Raw genomic sequence first — 21467 nt, 5'->3', positions numbered from 1 at the left:
ATGGCTGCCACTACAACAGACAGCCCATATGGGGGGCATGCATGTTTTACAAACAGCCCTTGTTTACTTGTTGTTTTTTATTGCATTAAACTGATATTGGGTATTCAGAAGACCTTATACAATTGCTGAATTAATCAATGGCTAATTTGACTAAAAATAAATATATTTACCTTCAATTAACTCATCATTAAGATAAATTCAGTGTAATGGAGAAGATTCTACAGTTAATTTGGCTAAATAATATTTTGAGCCAAAAGGAGCCCTGAACATAAATCTTTATTTTTCAGCAAAAGGTGATAATGGATCCACTGACATACAACGAGGTCCGCATGCGCCCCTCTCTTGAGGAGAGACTAGAGAGCATCATCAGTGGGGCAGCGCTCATGGCGGACTCAGCTTGCACACGTGATGACCGGCGCGAGAGGATCGTACAGGAGTGTAACGCCGTGAGGCAGGCACTGCAGGATCTGCTTACAGAGTACATGAATAATGTAAGTGATGTGGGCACTGGGTAGGTTTTGGGTTTCGAAAATCAGTTGCTTTTCAAAGTTTAATTGTTGATATCAATCAATGAATTTTCAGCTTATAAGCTGCGTTTCAATTGTTAATAGAATGAATCATGTAAGCAGTGTGAAATTTGTTGGGTTAAGATTTTTAAAAATAGTTTCCTCGCACAGTATGATAAATATCATGATCAATCAGGAAGTTTCAATAGTATTTAAGTTTTTAAAGGCTAAGTTAGCCTTTTTGATACAGATGATGTTATAATGATCAAACCTTTTGGTTTCTTTTTTAGTTGTTTAAAGGATTTATTTATTAAAGTTGTTAGATACATCCTTAGGAAGAGAAAAGACTTGTTTTGGGCTGGAACCTCGGATGATTTATAAGAGACCTCTCCATAGGCTTATAAGTTGAACTCATCTGACTGATAAATTGCTATTCCAACAACACTGTTTAATTTAAAGCTAATATTTGTATTGTTAGGATGTACATTAAATATAATTATTTTTTTATGGCTGACTAAAGAATAGTTAATTTCTTGTAAGGCTAAGAATCTCTTTTTGTTTGCAAGACCATAATTCAGTTATAATGTGTTCAGGTTTAATAATATTAAAAGCAAAATTTCACTTGATAGTAAATACTGTTTATTCTCAAGGAAATACATTTCTGGTTTGAAGAATATTTAAAGCCATTCCTAAATATGTCACTCAGTTCGTTTTGGTTTGAAAAGAAAGAGTATCTCTCTCTTTCCACCAATAGTGTAGACCAAAATTTCCAATACGGAAGACAAGAATTAAGGTAAATACAGTGCATTGAATGCCTGAGCATGGATTGCATTTATGTTTCCAGGTCATTTTTTCCGATTTGAAAAATGTCTGTTAAATGTCTTTTAAGTTTTTGTCAGAACACCTATATACATTTACTAAAACATAACTTATTTGTGCCTTAATTAAGGTATTAACACTTACTTGTGTTTGTTATGTCCTTTTTAGCTCACCTGAGCACAACGTGCTCATGGTGAGCTTTTGTGATCGCCTTTTGTCCGTCGTGCGTTGCAACATTTTGCCTTGTGAACACACTAGAGGCCACATTTATTGTCTGATCTTCATGAAATTTGGTCAGAACATTTGTCCCATTGATACCTCGACTGAGTTCGAAACTGGGTGAGGGTCATGCTGGGTCAAAAACTAGGTCACTAGGTCAAAAAAAAGAAAAACCTTGTGAACACTGTAGAAGGCACATTTGATGCCCAATCTTCATGTAATTTTGTCTTAATGATATGTTGGTTGAGTTCAAAATTTGGTTCGGGTCCGTTGAAAAACATGGCCGCCAGGGGGCGGGGCAGTATTCCTTATACGGCTATAAGGAAAACCTGTGAACACTCTAGAAGTCACAATTTTTGCCCAATCATCATGAAACTTGGTCAAAACATTTGTTTCATTGATATCTTGGACGAGTTTGAAAAGATCAGTGAAAAAACATGGCCGCCAGGGGGCGGGGCAATTTTCCTTATGTGGCTATAGTAAAACCTTGTTAATACTCTAGAGGCCACATTTATTGCCCAATCTTCATGAAATTTGGTCAGAAGATTGGTCTGTATGATATCTTGGATGAGTTCGAAAATGGTTACGTTTGCTTAAAAAACATGGCTGCCAAGGGGCGGGTCATTTTTCCTCATATGGCCTTATATGGCTATAGTAAAACCTTGTTAACACTCTCGAGGCCACATTTATTGTCCAATCTTCATGAAATTTGGTCAGAAGATTGGTCTCAATGATATCTTGGATGAGTTCGAAAAGGGTTACATTTGCTTGAAAAACATGGCTGCCAAGGGGCGGGGCATTTTTCCTTATACGGCCATATATGGCTATAGTAAAATCTTGTTAACACTCGAGAGGCCACATTTATTGTCCGATCTTCATAAAACTTGGTCAGAAGATTCATCCCAATAATATCTCGGACAAGTCAAAAAATGATGTTGATTGGTTGAAAAACATGGCCGCCAAGGGTTGGGGCATTTTTCCTTATATGGCTATAGTAAAACCTTGTTAACACTCTAGAGGCCACATTTATTTTCCAATCTTCATGAAAATTGGTCAGAAGATTTGTCCTTATGATATCTTGGATGAGTCAAAAATGGTTTCGGTTGCTTAAAAAACATGGCCACCAGGAGGCGGGGCATTTGTCCTAATATGGCTATATATCATGCTTTTGTAAAACCTTGTTAACACTCTAGAGGCCACATTTATTGTCCGATAATCATGAAACTTGGTCAGATGATTTTTCCCAATGATATCTTGGATGAGTTCATAAATGGTTCCGGTTGGTGGAAAAACATGGCCGCCAAGGGGGCGTGGCATTTTTCCTTATATAGCTTTAGTTAAACCTTGTTAACACTCTAGAAGCCGTATTTATTGTACACTCATCATGAAACTTTGTCAGAAGATTTGTTCCAATGATATTTTGGACAAGTTTGAAAATGGTTCCAGTTGCTTGAAAAACATGGCCATCAGTTGGCGGGGCATTTTTCCTTTTATGGACTTATAAATCTTCATGAAACTTTGTCAGTATATTTGTTTAAATGATATCTTTTATGTTAATGAAAATGGTTCTGGTCTGTTGAAAAATGTGTCTGCCAGGGTGTTCACTAGTCATGAAAGTTGGTGAGAACATTTTGTTCTAGTGACATCTTGGGCTGCACAGAACAGGTCAGTTCCTTTGAATCTCAGGTGAGCGACTTTGGGCCTTTCAGGCCCTCTTGTTATGTTACTGTTGGATTGTACACGGAATGTGTTCATATATAGAACTTATGATGTTGTAGACATCTTGTTAAAATATATAAAATTATGAGCCCTGTCATGCAAAAATGGGCTTTACGGTATGCCATTTGAAGCCAGCATAGTTCCAGCACAGCCTGTGCATCTGCACAGCCTGGTCAAGAGCTACCCTGTGTGCTATAAAGTCATGCAATTGTTCATGAGCCAGCAGTTAAGCTCCTGATCAGACTGTGCTAAGGCGAATTTGAGGCTAGGATTTCCTCAGATGGAATAAGAATCATTTTTGCATGACGCAGCTAATATTCAGTGGACGTCCTGTGCATCTTTTGAAAAAGTTCTGTTATGCTTTTTCTTTTATGCCCCCGAAGGAGAGCATATAGTGATCAAACCGTCCGTCCGTCCTTCCATCACACTTTGCGTTTAGGTTTCACAATTAGTTTTCGAAAAATGCTCATAACTTCTATGTCCCTTCAGATAGCAAGTTGATATTTGGCATGAATGTGTATCTCATGTAGCTGCACATTTTGAGTGCTGAAAGATCAAGGTCATCCTTCAAGGTCAAAGGTAAAAAAAAACAGAATCAAAGCGGCACAGTAGTGGGCATTGTGTTTCTGACAGACACATCTCTTGTTTATTTCAATATAAAACAATTCTGTATGTTACAATAGTTTTGCACTTCGAATTACTAAACTGTATGTACCTTAAATGTGAAAAGAATTAGTGTTTTACCCAGGCCTCTGATTCTATGATTTTGATTGGTTTACCGTAAATTTGCGGCCATAAGTCGACCTAAAAACGCTCCCAAAATTGACTTTAAAAGTCAACTCGACTTATGGATGTGGTACTAAATAAAAATAAAAAAAAAACACATATTTCTGTGCCGTTTTTTTTTAAGTAATAAATCTCTGAAGCGGAGGAATGATGACTGTTTACGGTAAGGCCGACTCGTCTTTTACTTAAATCTCCGCCGATAACAAAATACTGCATGTTTACATTGGTTTTTAATTCATTAATCTTCGTTATAAGTCCAAATTAAAGCATGTAAAAATAACTTCGAAAATATTAAACATTTGTGACGTACGGTAAAGTGGCGAAATTTATACATAGCAATTTGTCTATTGATACATCGTCCGTTGTCTGCTAAGAACAATAGAAAATCGACTGCTGACACTTGTACCCATTTAAAGTTAATCCGTGTAAATACAAACTGTCAACAGATGCAGGTGTCTTTATGCCACCAATTATCGCTTCTCGGCCTTTTGACTAAGATCAGAGTGTAAAGTGTATTCTTTATTGCGTCACACCTAAAATAGTTATCCGTTAATGATATGCACAACGGTTCTGCTACAAACTACTTCTGACCAATCAAAATTAATTACTCTATCGTTGGATACGCCTTTAACCAATCGCTATTGTTCAACTTCACATGGTATATTTTTTGATTGGATGAAGGTTTGGTTTCGTTGATTTATTCACAACTGTCCCACAATTTATGCATAATTGTTTCGTAAATCAATAGATCTTATCTGAGTGATGATTTCATTCATTGTTTGATTATAATAATATTACGCACTCACCCTGGATTATTAAAAAGTGTAATTGGACACATTAAATACACAATTACTTTCGATTAGCTGCTTAGTATTATTAGATAAGACGTTTTTCCAGAATGCAGAAAATATTCCTCGGGTATCTCGTGATTTACGAATATGTATATAACAGTCGAATAGCGAGCGATGCGAGTGTTGGTAAATTCACGTGTTTCATGCATAATGGCGAAAGCGTTTTTGATTATTTGAGAGCAAGTTACAATTATTTTGACCATATAATGCATTTCTGCGTTCAAGATTTTAACGAATTTTCACATCAATAGCACTAACACTTTAATACAAAAATATCTGCTCATCATATAAACGCTGAAAGTTATTACGTTAAATGGGAAACTAATTTTGATTTGTGAAATATATATTAAGTTCGAAATAATCAATGATATGTTATTATGATTTTTGAACAAAAAAATATATTTTTCGTGATAATAAATAATTGAAACGTTGAATGTTTCGTTTAAAATATATCCTTATTATTAATATCCCAAAAAATGTCAACTGCCAGTGCAAAAGCCCTCAGAACCATGACTAAAAGGTCACTTAAACATGTCTGAGATATTGAGGAAATTTACCCCCCGACTTATGACAGAGTCAAGGCAAAAAACCAAGTTTTTCTAGCCACATTATACCCCTCGACTTATGGCCGAGGTAGACTTATGGCCGCAAATGTACGGTACTCTGAAGGCATCCATTTCTTATTGAGTATTTTAATCAAGCAGATAAAAGCCATTACAGTGCTTGATCTTCAGCAGGTTTTTCCCTTTAAGGAGACTTGCCAAATATATGCCTTTTATCTGCTCATTTTCGAATTAACCACACTTTCAAATGCCCTTTTGTAATATACTTTTCTGTGCCTTTTTACCTTCCTGGGTAAAACACTAGCATGTTTTATGTGACTTCAATTATTAATAAAAATAAAATATTTTGTCATTAAACTCACAGCAAATAGAACTACTATTTCTGGGCACAATATATGAATATTTGACTTGCATTTAAAAAAGGCTTCTAATGAAAAGGTAAACCTAACAAGTATTGCCCTGGCGTAACTACAGGTCTGTTTAATGAACCCATTCTCAAGGCAAATTTGTTAAAACGATTCCCAATTTTAAAAAATCCTAAATCCCCCCAAAAAATTTTTTGGTAAAAAGTGTCTAATGATTATTATATCTCAATTATTTTCAATTACATTTTACATTGCACATGCACTTGGTCACATTTTCCATGTGACCAGATCATATGTTATGTTGAAAGTTATATTCATCAGAATTTGCACTAAACAGCAGTTTTTATTTAAAAATTTAATATGTACATGTACAATGGTTACAGCCTAGTACTTGACAACCAAGTAATAACATTAAGTGTATTTTTAGTTTTAAACAAATGCTGCACACAATTTCATGAATGTATCTTGGATTGTTTACTTATCTTCTGACAATTTTAGGCTGCATGCAATTTCAATGGGACTCGTACTTTTTCCAAGTAAAAAGTCCTTAGACTAGTCAGTGTCTTTTTTCGTTCAAAATCTGGTCTGGTAATCAACCCATAATTGAAAAACGTATATATTTTTCCCAAATGGAAGCTAAAAATTCCCAATGAAAGGTTTCTGAAAAAAAATCTTTTTAGATCTCAATATTTTATTCAACTTCCAACCATATAAGTTCAACCTTAGTACCGTAAATATAATATAATATAACACTTGTATACTCAATTTTGAAACATTTTTAGCAAAACAACAACACTAATTTCCCAATTTTAGTCGAAACGCTGCAAATTTTTGCAATCCAAAGGAACCCGGCCCCGTTCTCAAAATGGTGTAAAAAAACACTGCTAGTGTTTTGATAGTCCATGTGAGATATCTGCAGCATGTGTGTGGTGTTGCAGGCGGGCAGGTCTGAGCCAAGTGAGGCACTGGAGAGGGCCATAGACAACATGCAGAAGAAGACAAAGGACTTGAGGAGACAGGTACGCAGGCCTCTGGTTCTTATCATTTTGAGAAATAAGGAAAAAGGCTTTTCAATTGAGATGCCACACACTGCCCTTGGCCTTACTTGGGTGTCAGCTTTAGCCATATGTCTGATAACATTATAACTTTGAAAAGCCATGAAAATTTAAATAGTTTTTTCATTATAGTTTTTTCATGATGTAAGTAGTTTAGGTATATCAGGTGTAAGAGACTGCATTGGTATTGCTGAAGTTATGTTAAAAATAGAAAAATATCCAGTTACTAGAAACAAGACAAAAATAATGAAAACTTCACAGTTAAAACAATTAAGTTACTTTTCTTGTTTATAATGTTACCTTAGGGAACATAGTCCTACCTAGTTTTGTTTCTCTTTCATATTTGGGGCCGGTAATCATTTCCAATGAAAAAAGGAAATATTTTTCCCAAATGGGATCTAAAGATTCCCAATTGAAGGTTTTGTGTTTGTTTTTAACCAGGTTTTCCGAAGGAAAAAACTGGTTATTAGATTGGCGAATGCGGGTGGGCTGGCGGGCTGGCTGGCGGGCGGGCGGAACAAGCTTGTCCAAGCCATAACTATGTCGTTCATTGTCAGATTTTAAAATCATTTGGCACATTTGTTCACCATCATTGGACAGTGTGTCGCGCGAAATAATTACGTCGATATCTCCAAGGTCAAGGTCACACTTTGAGTTCAAAGGTCAAAGATGGCCATAAATGAGCTTGTCCTGGCCATATCTATGTCATTCATTGTGAGATTTTAAAATCATTTGGCACATTTGTTCACCATCATGGGACGGTGTGTCGCGCGAAATAATTACGTCGATATCTCCAAGGTCAAGGTCACACTTTGAGTTCAAAGGTCAAAAATGGCCATAAATGAGCTTGTCCTGGCCATAACTATGTCATTCATTGTGAGATTTTAAAATCATGTGGCACATTTGTTCACCATCATGGGACGGTGTGTCGCACGAAAGAATCACGTCAATATCTCCAATGTCAAGGTCGCCACGACTAAAAATAGATTTAAAAAAAAAAAAAACTTACAAAGGGGGTTAATTTTGTTTGTTCATTTCAAAAGTTCAGTTTGAGTTTTCTCCCTTTATCAGATTTTTTTTCACAATGAAAACCTGGTTTTGTGACAATTTTGTCCCTTGTCTTAGATTGTAACATTAAGCTACCATCTAGCTCTATAAGTTGAACGTTAGTTAATATAATATTGAAAACAAATATTCTCAATTTTGAAGCATTAGTTAGGAAAACAAAATTGACACTTATTTCCCAAATATAGTCAAAACACAGTGAGTTTTCCCTATCCAAAAACACCTTGCCCCATTACCAAAAAAGGTGAAAAAACATTGTGTTCTAACAATAGTAAGCATCTTAAGTTTTCAATAGAATGAGGGCCCCATCAAGGTTAGCTTTTCTGAGTACGCTAAAACTGTCCATGTGTCCTTCAGCTGCGTAAAGCGGTAGTGGACCATGTATCGGACTCGTTCCTGGAGACCAATGTTCCTCTGCTGGTGTTGATAGAGGCTGCCAAGGCTGGCGATGAGAAGGGGGTGGAGGAGTATGCAGGGGTGTTTGCTGACCACGCCTATAAACTGGTCGAGGTAGGTGATGCTTTGATGCCAGTCTTTTCACATATATGGTTATGATCATTTTCCGCTCAGATACCAACTTTGATGACTTTGTAGTTCCTTAGAAAATCAAATTAAATTAATATTTGGATTCAAGTTTTTAAAGCTTCATTTTGAACCTTGAGATAGCAAACAGCATAAAAACTTAACAGAATGCGCGCTACAATCAGTCTGTTCTGGTTGAATAAAACTATTTTGCTGCTGAGCTGCAAGCGATTAAAACGTAAAAATAATGTCCACTTTGCAGGAGGCTGTTTCAGTAACACTTGATTGTCTAGTGAGTTATGACGAGTACATCAGTTGTGTATTTGAGAACTTAACTGTTGCAATTCTAAACAACAGAGCAACTTGTTGGTGAATCACAATTTAATTATGGTGAATCACAACGGAATTACAAAGGCTTATTTAAATTGTCTGCATCAGCCTCCATGGTCACCAGACTGCAAAGAAAGCCAGTAAAACTGGATGAGGTCCAAGAATATTTTTTTTCCTAGAATACTGTTGACAAGAGTTTAAAAAAAAACTGATTTTCAAATAAGATTTAACTCATCAGCCCTGGGCTGGAGGACTTAAGCTGGATGTGGAAACTGAGACAAAAATTGCCATTGGAACAACTGCTTTATGAATTGTCGTTATTGCTGGTTGACCATTGCAAGATATGAGGCAACTGTAGTAGACTTGAACAAGAGTATTAATGGTGGATGGGAAATGACGACAAATAGGAACCATTTACATGTATGTGGAGCATTCATTTTGCTGTGAGCAATTCATTCAATGGCTGTATTTAACCATCTTCATTACTTTTAGGGAGGGATCTTTTTTGAAATCATAATAGGAAAGGAATAGTCTGTCATTTAGCAAATGGTTATAAAATTGCAACTTTGGCTGAAGAAAATGTCTTTTTAATTGAACTTTTTAAAATAAAATATTACAAATTAGCAAATTTAAAGTTCTTTGATCAATTATGAGCCTGGGGTGCCTTGGTGATCAGCAATCTCTCTCACTGTTCACAATTAACCCATTTATGCATAGTGGACTCTCCCATCCTTCTAGATTGGATCCATTTATTTCCAAAATTAGGGATGTCTAGTATATTTATTTCTATATTAAGAATATTTCTTACAGAAATTCCTTTAAGCAAACAGCGCAGACCCTGATGAGACGCCGCATCATGCAGTGTCTCATCTGGGTCTACGCTGTTTGCCAAGGCCTTTTTTCTAGACCCTAGGCATCAATGGGTTAATATTGGCTTATCCCTGTGTTGTTGATTTCAGGTTGCCAACCTGGCCTGCTCTATGTCTAGCAATGAGGAGGGAGTGAAGATGGTGAGGCTGGCTGCAGCGGAGATAGAGAAGCTGTGTCCACAGGTATGTACTGGCTGCAGCAGAGATAGAGAAGCTGTGTCCACAGATATGTACTGGGTGCAGCTAATCAGGGTTTTAATTGCACACATGAGCCTAATCTTGGGAAAACCGGGCTAAAGACATTTGTGTTTAGGGTCACCCCAGATTAGCCTGTGCAGACTTCACATGCCAATTAGGAACAACATTTTCTGCTTTTATGGAATTTTGGGTTGAAGAAAGTCTATCCTTAACTAAATTCCTATCTTCTCGGAAAGTCAGGGCTTAACACTAAGGCACGTCCGAACAACATTCACTGCCTGTACCTAGGTCCGGGCTAGCCAATGTCCCAGGAACATGCCCGACCGGTGGTGTGAATTTTGGGAGGGATTATGTGTTCTATATCAATAAACTGCATTTTAAATAAGCTTTTCAAAGATGCAACAATCTAAATACAGTACGATCAGATGACAATTAAATCCCAGAGTGAAGTCGGAGACAACAAACGGATCGTATCTCAAAATAGATCTGGAACCCCCTGATTGCAATCAAAAAGGGGCCGATAATTCAGAAAATCCCCGGCAGTTTTCCTGGTAAAACACGTCATGACCTATTTTCAAACGTGTTTTCTCGATAAAAATACGTTATAATCTAAAAGCCGGGATCGCCCAGGATCGTCCGGGGTGGATGAGGGCAACTCGACATTAACACAAAGTTACTATAAAATTATTAGTTATTTATCAATTTTAAATAATTGTAATTTGTTTGATCGATTAGAAGTGTTTTGACAATCTTTTTTACGCAATTCAATTAGCAAAACTAATATTAATGGTCGATCCCAGCTTTTAGTAGAGAGTTAACCCTGTACAATTGTTACGACTACCGTAACACGTTATTTTGCGAAACCTAAGTTGCACTTACCATTTGTTGTCAGACGGTAACTGCGGCAATCTATGTAAAAAAAGGTTTGGCTTTACGGGTGGGGATGGGGGTTCTTTAGATAAGAAAAGAAGAGGGAAGGAGGAAAGTAAGAAAAAGTATGAGGGAAAAAAAACGGAAATTTCTCCCGAAATGGCGTGAAGATTACAAATAGATGTCTTAAGTAGATGAATATTGAATTCATTAGCATTAGTAAGGCAAGCTAATAAGAATTATTGAATCATAATTGCGCATCTCTACGCACAAGAAAATACAAGTTGAATGATAAATATAAAGGTTTTGATATACTTGGGTCAGGGCACATGAAAGATTGGTCAGGGCTAGTAGGTTCTGCATTTACAAGCCCGAATGGGCTAGTTGAAAAAAAAAAGTGTTAAGCCCTGAAAGTGACTAGCCTGTATGGACTCCTAATACTTATCTGAGATGATACATTACGCTATGCTGTAAGTGACTAGCCTGTATGGACTCCTAATACTTACCTGAGATGATACATTACGCTATGCCTGTATGGACTCCTAATGCTTACCTGAGATGATACATTACGCTATGCCTGTATGGACTCCTAATGCTTACCTGAGATGATACATTACGCTATGCTGTAAGTGACTAGCCTGTATGGACTCCTAATGCTTACCTGAGATGATACATTACGCTATGCTGTAAGTGACTAGCCTGTATGGACTCCTAATGCTTACCTGAGATGATACATTACGCTATGCCTGTATGGACTCCTAATGCTTACCTGAGATGATACATTACGCTATGCTGTAAGTGACTAGCCTGTATGGACTCCTAATGCTTACCTGAGATGATACATTACGCTATGCTGTAAGTGACTAGCCTGTATGGACTCCTAATGCTTACCTGAGATGATACATTACGCTATGCTGAAAGTGACTAGCCTGTATGGACTCCTAATGCTTATCTGAGATGATACATTACGCTATGCTGTAAGTGACTAGCCTGTATGGACTCCTAATGCTTACCTGAGATGATACATTACGCTATGCTGTAAGTGACTAGCCTGTATGGACTCCTAATGCTTATCTGAGATGATACATTACGCTATGCTGTAAGCCCACTTTTCCAAGACTTCGTTCACTAATTAAGCCACATTTTATTAACAACAGACTTGTCATACTTTATTGATAGTGAACCGTTCTGGGGAACAAACTGGAGTCAACATGTTGGTTGTTCTAATTTTTGGTCTGTTGGTTGTTTTGTTGCATTTTTTGTCCTTTTAACTTCAAATTTGGTAAGATTAGGATGAATCTTTGCATGTGTCATACTCATGAGGAACAAAGTGTTTTACATATCTCTACCCCACTAACATTCAATGCATATTGTTTACTGGTAACTCGAACCAAAAACTCTCATTCTACCCCCAACACGTCAGGTGGTGAACGCTGCCCGTGTGCTGGCAGCGCGGCCAAGGTCCAAGGTGGCACTGGAGAACATGGACGTGTTCAAGGAAGCCTGGGAGAGCCAGGTGCGACTCCTCACGGATGCCGTAGACGACATCACCACCATAGACGACTTCTTAGCGGTCTCAGGTATAATGGCTTGTGTGCTGCAAACAGCATAAATCCAAAACAGACGGCGAGTAACTGAGTTAGTGGCAGGCTGTTTTGGTTTTATGCTGGTTGCATGTATCCATTTTTAATTCCTTTTTAGCTGTCACAGGTATACTGGCTTTGTGTTCTATGGATGCCATTGTTAATCTTTATGAAAACCGTGTGAAGAGAGTTAGTTATTGCTAGAGGTCGAGAAGACTACCTTAAATGACATAATGACCATTTCTCATTTAAAACATGTTAACTTTTTGTTGCTATGTATATACATGTTCACACAAGATTTCTCTATTCTTAAGTATTGTATTTCATAAATAAAATCATTTTCATTTTTAAATTATATTATAAAACTGTGTAACTAAAGAAGAAATGTGTCTTGTTCTGAGAAAACTGGGCTAAATTCATGTCCGCACAGGCTAATCAGGGACAACACTTTCCGCTTTTATGGTATTTTTAGTTTCAAGGAAGTCCCTCCTTACCGGAAATCAAGTTTAGGCGGAAAGTGTCGTCCTTGATTAGCCTGTGCGGACTGCACAGGCTAATCTGGGACGACACTTTACGCACATGAATTAAGCCCAGTTTTTTTCAGAACAAGACACAAATGTTCTTGTAATGTTTCTACTATGACTTGCAGAGAGCCACATACTGGAGGACGTGAATCGGTGCGTGTTTGCCCTCCAAGAAGGTGATGCAGACACACTTGACCGCACAGCAGGGGCCATAAGGGGCCGGTCAGCTCGGGTGTGCAACGTGGTTGCTGCGGAGATGGACAACTATGAGCCTGGACCATACACTGACCGCGTCATGGAGGCCGTGATACTGTTGAGGGACCAGGGTATGTATGGGAGTATAGCAAGGGCTAAAGATGCGGTTGTATAATGAAGGGTATCCTACTATCTGAAGGTTTTTGTCTTTGGGTATTTAGACCCTGTGCTTTGGTTTATAAGGTTATCAGAAATTTGCAACAAGTAAGGTTATTTCAAATCTTTAGGTAAAAGTGGGCTTGAAAATGTATTTGAAATCCTTGATAAAAAATGTGAAAGATTTAAATGGGCATATAAATAGAGCAAAGTACTAGTAAGGGTTTGATCAGGTAAATGAATGAGATTTATTTGTCGTTCTTTCTCCAAATGACATTATGTTTTGGGGGAGATTTATAATGTTAACTTATTCTTTTTCAAAAGTTTATAAAAGTTAATAATACTCCAGTGATTTTTTTTGCTCAAAATTACAGCCGATTTTCAGCTGCTTCCCAATCGCAAAAAAACATGCTTTTTCCCAAAAATCTGACCAAAATTTCCCCCCAAAAAGCCAAATTTCCCAATTATTTTACTTTTTATTTTTTTTAAAGAAAGAAGTCTCTTTAAACTTAATTATGATTTCTTAACTCTAGATCTCAACTTTATTTTTGACGATGCTGTGAAGCAGCTCGTCTAAGTTATCATACCATGAAAACATTCTTCACAATGGGGACCTATGTTAAAGACCGAGCCAGTCCGATTGAGATAGCTCGATTTTTCTAATCGGCATACCTCGCTGATTATCATTGATAAAGGTATAGGAAGCTCAGCTATAAATAGGACAGACTATTCTGGGAAAAAGATTTAATAATAGTTTGAAAACGTTAATTTTAAATCAGTTATATTCAATCCATTATATGTTTATAGATCAATGAAACAACTATGCATTTTCTGTATTGTATTTGACATTTGTCGTGATTCAGTAAATAAATTGCGAATTAAAACGTGTATAATTAACTTTCAACGCGGTCATGAGTGTAAAGAAAACAAATTATTTTGAACCTGCCAGTTGTACACGTTGTAGCGACTATGGTATATAAACTGCATTATAGCCGTTTGACATCTGCGAAACTCGCTCTCATGCCTGCTTTCTCATTTTGCATATTTAATAAACTTTTCAAACAGAAATTACAGAGCCACATCAGTGCACATACTATGTTTGATAATTCATTCGTTTGTTGGATATTGTTTGCTGTTTTAAACACATATTAGGTCATATCGCGGAGATTTAGTTAACCTTACCATGTGTTCATGGGCGAACTCACGTATTCAAGTGCTCTTACGACTATGTGCTCATACCTACTTTCGGGAATCATCATGAAATTATTGCCGTACTTAACGAACAAACATGCCTAAGCTTATTGAATTAGAGAAAAAAACAACAATAATCAAAAGAGAAAAATGATGTGTTCATGTACATGGGCATGTGAAATCACGTCCATACACAAAGCATCGAAATATAAAGTTTGGTATGATATACATGTGAAATTAAAGAGCATGGTGTAATTAAAGACCATGTCAAGTTTTGAATTTATATGCTGAAACGTAATGTTATAACCCACAAACGTTTTACTGTAACAGAACGTTTTTTTAAGATAAGTGTTACAGAAAATACACGTCGAATATCTTTTAAAGATATTTCTTGTTATATCTGATCGAGCATGTAACCCGCCTCCCAGTTTCGCTGAATGGATCAAGTTCTTCACGGGTACTTCTTCCCCGCACCCCTCATTTTTTTTCGTACCCTACATTTTTTGTACCCAATTTTTTTTCGTACCCGATTTTTTTTCGTACCCTATTTTTTGCTTGTGCCCCAATTTTTTTTCGTACCCGAATTTTTTTTCGTACACGATTTTTTTTCGTACACGATTTTTTTTCGTACCCGAATTTTTGCTTGTGCCCCAATTTTATTTCGTACCCGATTTGTTTTTCCTACCCAAATTTGTTTTCATTACCAAATCTTTTTTCGTACCCAATTTGTTTTTGGCATAATTTTTGTACCCAAAATATTTGTACCCATTAATTTTCCTACCCAAAATTTTCGTACCCACATACACAATTTCATACAAGTTTATGTAGATAAACTTAAATAGATGCTTTTATATCAATCCTCTTCAAAAGCAGTGTCACACTAATACTTGCAGAACTTTGTTTTAAACATCCTACAAAATATATAACATTAATTTAGTCCTTTTTGTTCATAAATCATTCCTAAATTTGCCACTTTTATTGATTTAAAAAAATCCCAATTTGACCAGACTCATATTCTAGAAAAAAACCTGAACATCCACTTAAAAACAATATCAATTCTGTTACTTATAATCCTATTTATAATGCTTAATTTTTCCCAATTTCATGGTTTATTGCGCTATTTTTTCACAATTTCACGGTTTATCACGCTAATTTTCCCAATTCAAATGGCACAGGCTGTAACAAATTAAAGCAAAAATAATCACTGTACTCACAACTTACAATTTCAAGTTTTGCAAAATTTCAAGGGTTTTTACACAAGTACTCCTCAAATCTGGAGGTCTTAGAATGACTCATAGATATTAGTACTCAGGACCACATTTTATGTTGAACAAACGTGTATGTACCAGTATAATCATCGTTAATGATTCAGTGAAATAAAAAAATCAAGTTTTAAAGGCTAAATGATGAAGAAAATAAGTCAGATGCTTTTGTTACCAGCTTAACCTTTGATACATAATGTTTACAAACTTGTTTTTATGGGTGGTAACATTTCTTCATGTTTAAAAGCTTCATGAAACGAATTGTCTGTATTCAGTGATGCCCAACTTTGCCGAGAAGGTGGAGCTGGCAGTGGACGCTCTATCTCAGAATGCACCAGAGAGGATTGATGAGAACGAGTTCATAGACGCGAGTCGTCTTGTGTACGATGGAGTTCGAGACATACGTCAGGCAGTACTCATGAACAGGGTGAGGTGGCTTTGTATTTATGAGTCGCGGTCTGTGAAAACTGGGCTTAATGCATGTGCGTAAAGTTTCGTCCCAGATTAGCCTGTGCAGTCCGCACAGGCTAATCAGGGACAAAACTTTCTGCTGTTATGGTATTTTTAGTCCCTCCTTACTGAAAATCAAGTTTAAGCGGAAAGTGTCGTCCCTGATTAGCCTGTGTGACACTTTACACACTGTACGCACATGCGTTAAGTCCAGTTTTCTCAGAACAGGACTCGTATGTTATATGTTTTATTGGATTGGACAGCTTATGTCAGATTTGAACTATTGAATGACTGTGTTGTTGGACACCAAAAAAATGATTTTTTATTGTTTGTCTGAATATTTAGTTTCCAAAATAAGATTTCCCAATAGTCTAAAAATTTAAGTCATCCAGCCATTAACATATGGCATTTATGATTCCTGTGTACCGTAATAAAGTCACTTGCCTGTTGGTATCAATCATAGATATCGTGTGCTTGTAGATTTCATGCATTTCAGTATTAATTATATAAATAATATTTCAGTAAAGTTAAAATGATTTTCATATGGTTGAAAGTTTTTTGTACAGTAAGGTGCTCAAAGGATAAACTTTGACCACTGACTATGTAGATAAGCATTTCAGATACTTCAGTATGAACCTTTTATTAACCTTTTCCCCTATCAGAAGCAAAGTGAACATGGCTTTTGCAAACAGCATAAAATCACAACAGCCTGTGGGTAACTGGCAGTCTGTTCAGGTTTTATGCTGTTTGCTGCTCATCAGAGTGTGTTCAAAACTTATAGGGTGTCTGATAACATTGAGTAATTACTTTAACATTTTAATGTGAAAGAAAGTAATTTGAATTAAATACTTGTCCACAAATGTGCAGTTTTTAAGCTTCGCTCATTAAAAATGTGCAATTTTTTATTAAACACAAGTCAGCAATTGAGACTTTGATTTGTTTAGGGTTAGTAATCAAACATGAAATCACCTGAATCATGTAAAAATGGCTCTTATGCCATACACGGCCAGCATAGCTACAGACCAGCTTGCACAATCACACAGCCTGGTCAGGAGCAATCCTATCCGCTATAAAGTCACACAAGGTTTCTAGGTGTGATTAGCGCACAAGGGCTCCTGATGACCAGACTGCTGAAGCCCAGGCTGATATGGCCCCTTTGGTGCAAAAAGGTATCATACAACATTGAAATTAGAAGGCACATGGTACCTTTTTGCACCGATGGGGCGATATAGGAGCTGTGCTGGCCACATATGGCATAAGACTATTTTCGCATAATGGGGTTTAGGGTAATTCTTTCACATGTCTATCACATATTAGTGTGCACTGTGATTGCTTTTTCAGGCTCCAGAGGAGCTGGACACGGACACAGACCTCGAGGACGAGGCAGACCACTATGACACACGCTCCAAATGTAAGCATTCATGGAACTGTAGTCACGCATCTATTTGTAGACTTAAGTCTGACAATGAAGAATATTTCTAAAACTATAATTAACTAAAACTACTTGAAGGTTAAGTCTAGCGTGGCAGTTAAACCCTTTTACATGTATCATATCATTCTTCATTCAGAACAATATTTAAATGATAAAGTGCCACTCTAAGCCTATATCGATGTATAGACTAAGTGGTAAATGAATACGGTTCCTCGTGTTTATCCACGCTAGTCTTATAGCCAAATATTATGTACGCTAGTGCTTGACCATTCATTAAGGTCAATCTAGTGCATTTTTCATTATCAGTCATTTATATTTTGCATGTTAACATCTGTTCAGTTTTACCAGAGTAAAAACATAATTGTTGTTTTAATGTTTTGAAAATACTTTAAACAGCTCACTTGTTGCCTACCATGTTGTCGTGAGAACAAGTCTTTATGTAATCTGATAAGTCTGTATTGTATCCATTTTTAGGAGCTTAATATGCCTTTAAATCAGTGCTTTCCTGAATATATAAGGAATTGTGTTCTTGTAGTTTATATTACTGTAACTTTTAGACAAGTTGTAATAGAGTCAACGACATTCATGTACCGTAAAACAGTCTGTTAAATGATTTGTGTTCAATAAAAAGGGGGAAATTGTATTGACATGTAATGTTTTTTACGTTGTACAAAGTAGTGACAATGTTTGGGAGCCAGTGAAACCCCTGTACAAATGTCACCGTTACAAGTACAATAACAAACTTTCTAAGTCATTATAAGCTTCATTTACATATCATGGACAACATAAATATTTGAACATGATTTGAACAGTGCAAATAAATAAAATCATCAAATATAATGCAAATACCAAGGAAACAGTATGCTGCATTATTTAAAAAATCACCACTTATGAAATTCTGTTGCCCTTTTTGCAAATTTGTTGCAGTTGACAGCAAAATCCCTGGGTGCAGGGGTATTAGTCATTTTTGTGACAAAGCTGTAGTGTAGCACTTGGAACTTTATCATTAAACATCCCCCCTTTCCGTATTGTAGCGAGCTACCAGACAGATGTAGATGACATCCATGGCAAGTCAGACCGGGCAATGATGAGGGCTCTCCCAGCCGAGGAGAGGGAACAGATCCAGGTAGGGGCATGGGCTGGCATTGACTGATTTAACCATATCCCTCTTAGATACGTATTTTGACGCATTTGTAGTCCCTTAGAAAATTACATTAATTAAATACCTTTCTTACTAAATACATGTTTTAAAGGCTTCGTTTCCAAACCTTAGTTACTGATGAGCAGAAAACAGCATAAAACCTGAACAGACTGCAAGTTACTCGCAGGCTGTTCTAGTTTTATGCTGGTTGCAAAAGCCATTTTCACTTTGCTTCTTATGTGGGAAAGGGTTAACCTTATTCCTCTTAGAAGGAATGGGAAAATGGCTATATGCAACCAGCATAAAACCATAACAGCCTGCGATTTACTCACAGTCTTTTCAGGTTTTATGCTGCTTGCTGCTCATCAGTATCTTTAGGGTTAAAAATGAATATTTTAAAACTTGAATCCAGTAATTAAGGTCATACATTTTATTTTATTTTCTAATACACTACAAACACGTCACAACTACATGTAGTTCTAATTTATGATAAATTAATATTATTTATTACAAGTAAACCAACATAATTATCTAAACATATTTATCTTTTCTTTATTTCAAAGTTCTAAGTATTTCCAAATGAAAAATAACAATAACAATGTGCATGATTTTACCAAACTTAGCAATTTTAACAATAATAGCAATTTTAACAATAATTTAAAGTACACTCTCCAATCTACAAAATGTCCTGCTAGGAAAAATTTCTACAAACAACCTTGACTGTAAAAAGTTTTTAAGCATAAGTTAGATAATTCATACCTTTTTATATTTCTTAAGAAATTTAGAGATATTAGAAGATTTGTATTCCCCCGGAAGGGTGGCATATAGCATTTGAACTGTCTGTCAGTTCGTCCGTCCGATAACTTTAAGATTCGCCAAAACTTTTGCAATATTGAAGATAGCAACTTGATATTTGGCATGCATGTGTATCTCATGGAGCTGCACATTTTTAGCGGTGAAAGGTCACGGTCATCCTTCAAAGTCAAATATATTTTAAAACATCCAAGGGAGGTAAAAAGCTTTTAAGGGAGATATTTTCTATTTATCATTAGGCAGGTACAGATAATTTTTACAAGGGAAGTAATATTTTTAAAGGGATATAATCAAAAACAAAAATAAATAAATGAAAGTGGCGCAGTAGAGGCATTGTGTTTCTGACAAACACATCTCTTGTTTAAACCTGGAGTAAAATTTCCCAAATACCATGGGTATGAAAATTGAAGTGGTCAAATGGGATTTTAGATAGTCCAAATACTGGTCCAGTTGTTTCTATATATTTTTCAAATGCACTGCAAATAACTCCTTTAGTAAATTTAAATGAAATTGAATGCAAACACCATCTCTTTGAAACAAAAAAAAACACTTTTTTTTTAAAGTTCCCTTCATGGTATCATTTTCATTTAAAAGATGCTCGAGTGAAAAGTAAAAAAATGCAAAATGCCTGCATAAAAAATCAAGAATCTGCTTTAAACAAAATCCCAGCAATTGTCGATCAAAGCCTGTTCAAGTATTGTTCTGTCCTGTAGGCCCAGTTCGAGATGTTCCGAGCGGAGAAACAGAAGTTGGACCGCGAGGTCGCCAAGTGGGATGACAGTGGCAACGACATCATCGTCATGGCGAAAAAGATGTGTATGATTATGATGGAGATGACAGACTTCACAAGGTGGGTTGCTCTTAGTGTGTGGGGAAAAGTTTGTCTTGTGCATTTGTATATTTTATGTAAGAATAACTGTCTTGCATATACGAGTTTTGGTGCTGTTGTTCATTATATTCATTTATTATGCCCCTGGTATGGTGGAATATAGCATTTGAACTGTCTGTCTGTCCGTCCGTCCGAAAAAGATAGCAACTTGATATTCGGCATGAATGTGTATCTCATGGAGCTGCGCATTTTGAGTGGTGAAAGGTCAAGGTCATCCTTCAAGGTCAAAAGAAAAAAAATACAATTCAAGGGAAGTAATAAGCTTTAAAAGGGAGATAATTTCTAAACCTGCCAAATGATATATTGAAATTTTATTTAAAAGCGGCGCAATAGGGGGCACTGTCTAGCGGATCCGTGGTCTAGTGGTAACACACTGGCTTCACAATCCAGAGATCGCTGGTTCGATCCCCCGCTGCACCTAACCTACTAACTCGTCTTTCGCATGAGACGTTAAACCGAGGTGCAGTGTACTAGGTGCTATACACCGGGCACTAAAAGACCCAGGGTCACCTCTGGAACGGGGTCTCTCCTGTATCTTGCACTATCCCCCGTAACCAACTAACACGTCTTTCTGGGGGCGATGGCCATATGGGAGACAATCCCGGTGCACTCGATAAAAAACAAAAACAAAACAACAACGGGCACTGTCTTTCTGACAAACATATCTCTTGTTTTTATCTAATTTCTAAACATATATGAAAGAAATGTAATTTTTATATTAATGTTTTTACTGAAGGTATTGAAATGAAATTTTAAAAGATCAAAGTTACTATCTAAAAATAGCAAAAAAGTTTCGGCTTAATAACTTCGGTTAAGATGGAGATATTTAGCCAAAATTTATGTGTAGGTTGGTTGCAACCGGATCTTTGGAGGGATTGTATATGTATATAGTTCAATGTCACTGTTACTAAAAATTAGGTGTTTTCACTCGATCTCTTAAGTTTGAATGGATGTATTGTATTGTAATGTTGTGTGTTGGTAGCTAACATGCAGACCTTTCTTCCAAATTTTAATTGAATTTAACTAAATTAATTGGTTAATAGTTGAAAATCTAGTTTCTTGGCATGGTCACATTAAATTTTAGAAAATCAGCT

The 21467-nt window shown here is 36.5% G+C and overlaps 1 protein-coding gene and 2 long non-coding RNA genes across 4 annotated transcripts in view; 2 read left to right on the top strand and 1 right to left on the bottom strand.

Annotated features, from left to right (window-relative positions):
* The window catches only part of LOC127858999 (catenin alpha-2-like), a 64070-nt gene that overhangs the window by 33130 nt on the left and 9473 nt on the right, over window positions 1–21467 (top strand). For both annotated transcript variants that reach the window (XM_052396385.1, XM_052396386.1), the window contains exons 8-17: window positions 288–491; window positions 6767–6847; window positions 8306–8458; window positions 9760–9852; window positions 12161–12317; window positions 12970–13170; window positions 15924–16075; window positions 17440–17509; window positions 18565–18656; window positions 20198–20334. In XM_052396385.1, coding sequence (XP_052252345.1) covers window positions 288–491; window positions 6767–6847; window positions 8306–8458; window positions 9760–9852; window positions 12161–12317; window positions 12970–13170; window positions 15924–16075; window positions 17440–17509; window positions 18565–18656; window positions 20198–20334 — 1340 coding nt within the window. The remainder of the gene's footprint in view (window positions 1–287; window positions 492–6766; window positions 6848–8305; window positions 8459–9759; window positions 9853–12160; window positions 12318–12969; window positions 13171–15923; window positions 16076–17439; window positions 17510–18564; window positions 18657–20197; window positions 20335–21467) is intronic.
* LOC127859006 (uncharacterized) lies at window positions 7406–7912 on the top strand. Its single transcript, XR_008039231.1, has 2 exons — window positions 7406–7545; window positions 7708–7912. It is a non-coding gene; the product is annotated as an uncharacterized LOC127859006 (long non-coding RNA).
* On the bottom strand, window positions 11318–11822 carry LOC127859004 (uncharacterized). The gene is made up of 3 exons (XR_008039228.1): window positions 11751–11822; window positions 11507–11628; window positions 11318–11459 (listed from the first exon to the last, which is right to left on the bottom strand). It is a non-coding gene; the product is annotated as an uncharacterized LOC127859004 (long non-coding RNA).

The sequence above is a fragment of the Dreissena polymorpha genome, chromosome 14 (assembly GCF_020536995.1).
Source record: "Dreissena polymorpha isolate Duluth1 chromosome 14, UMN_Dpol_1.0, whole genome shotgun sequence".
NCBI lineage: Eukaryota > Metazoa > Mollusca > Bivalvia > Myida > Dreissenidae > Dreissena > Dreissena polymorpha.
Note: the sequence above shows the minus strand (reverse complement) of the source record. Positions and strands in the feature narration are given on the sequence as shown.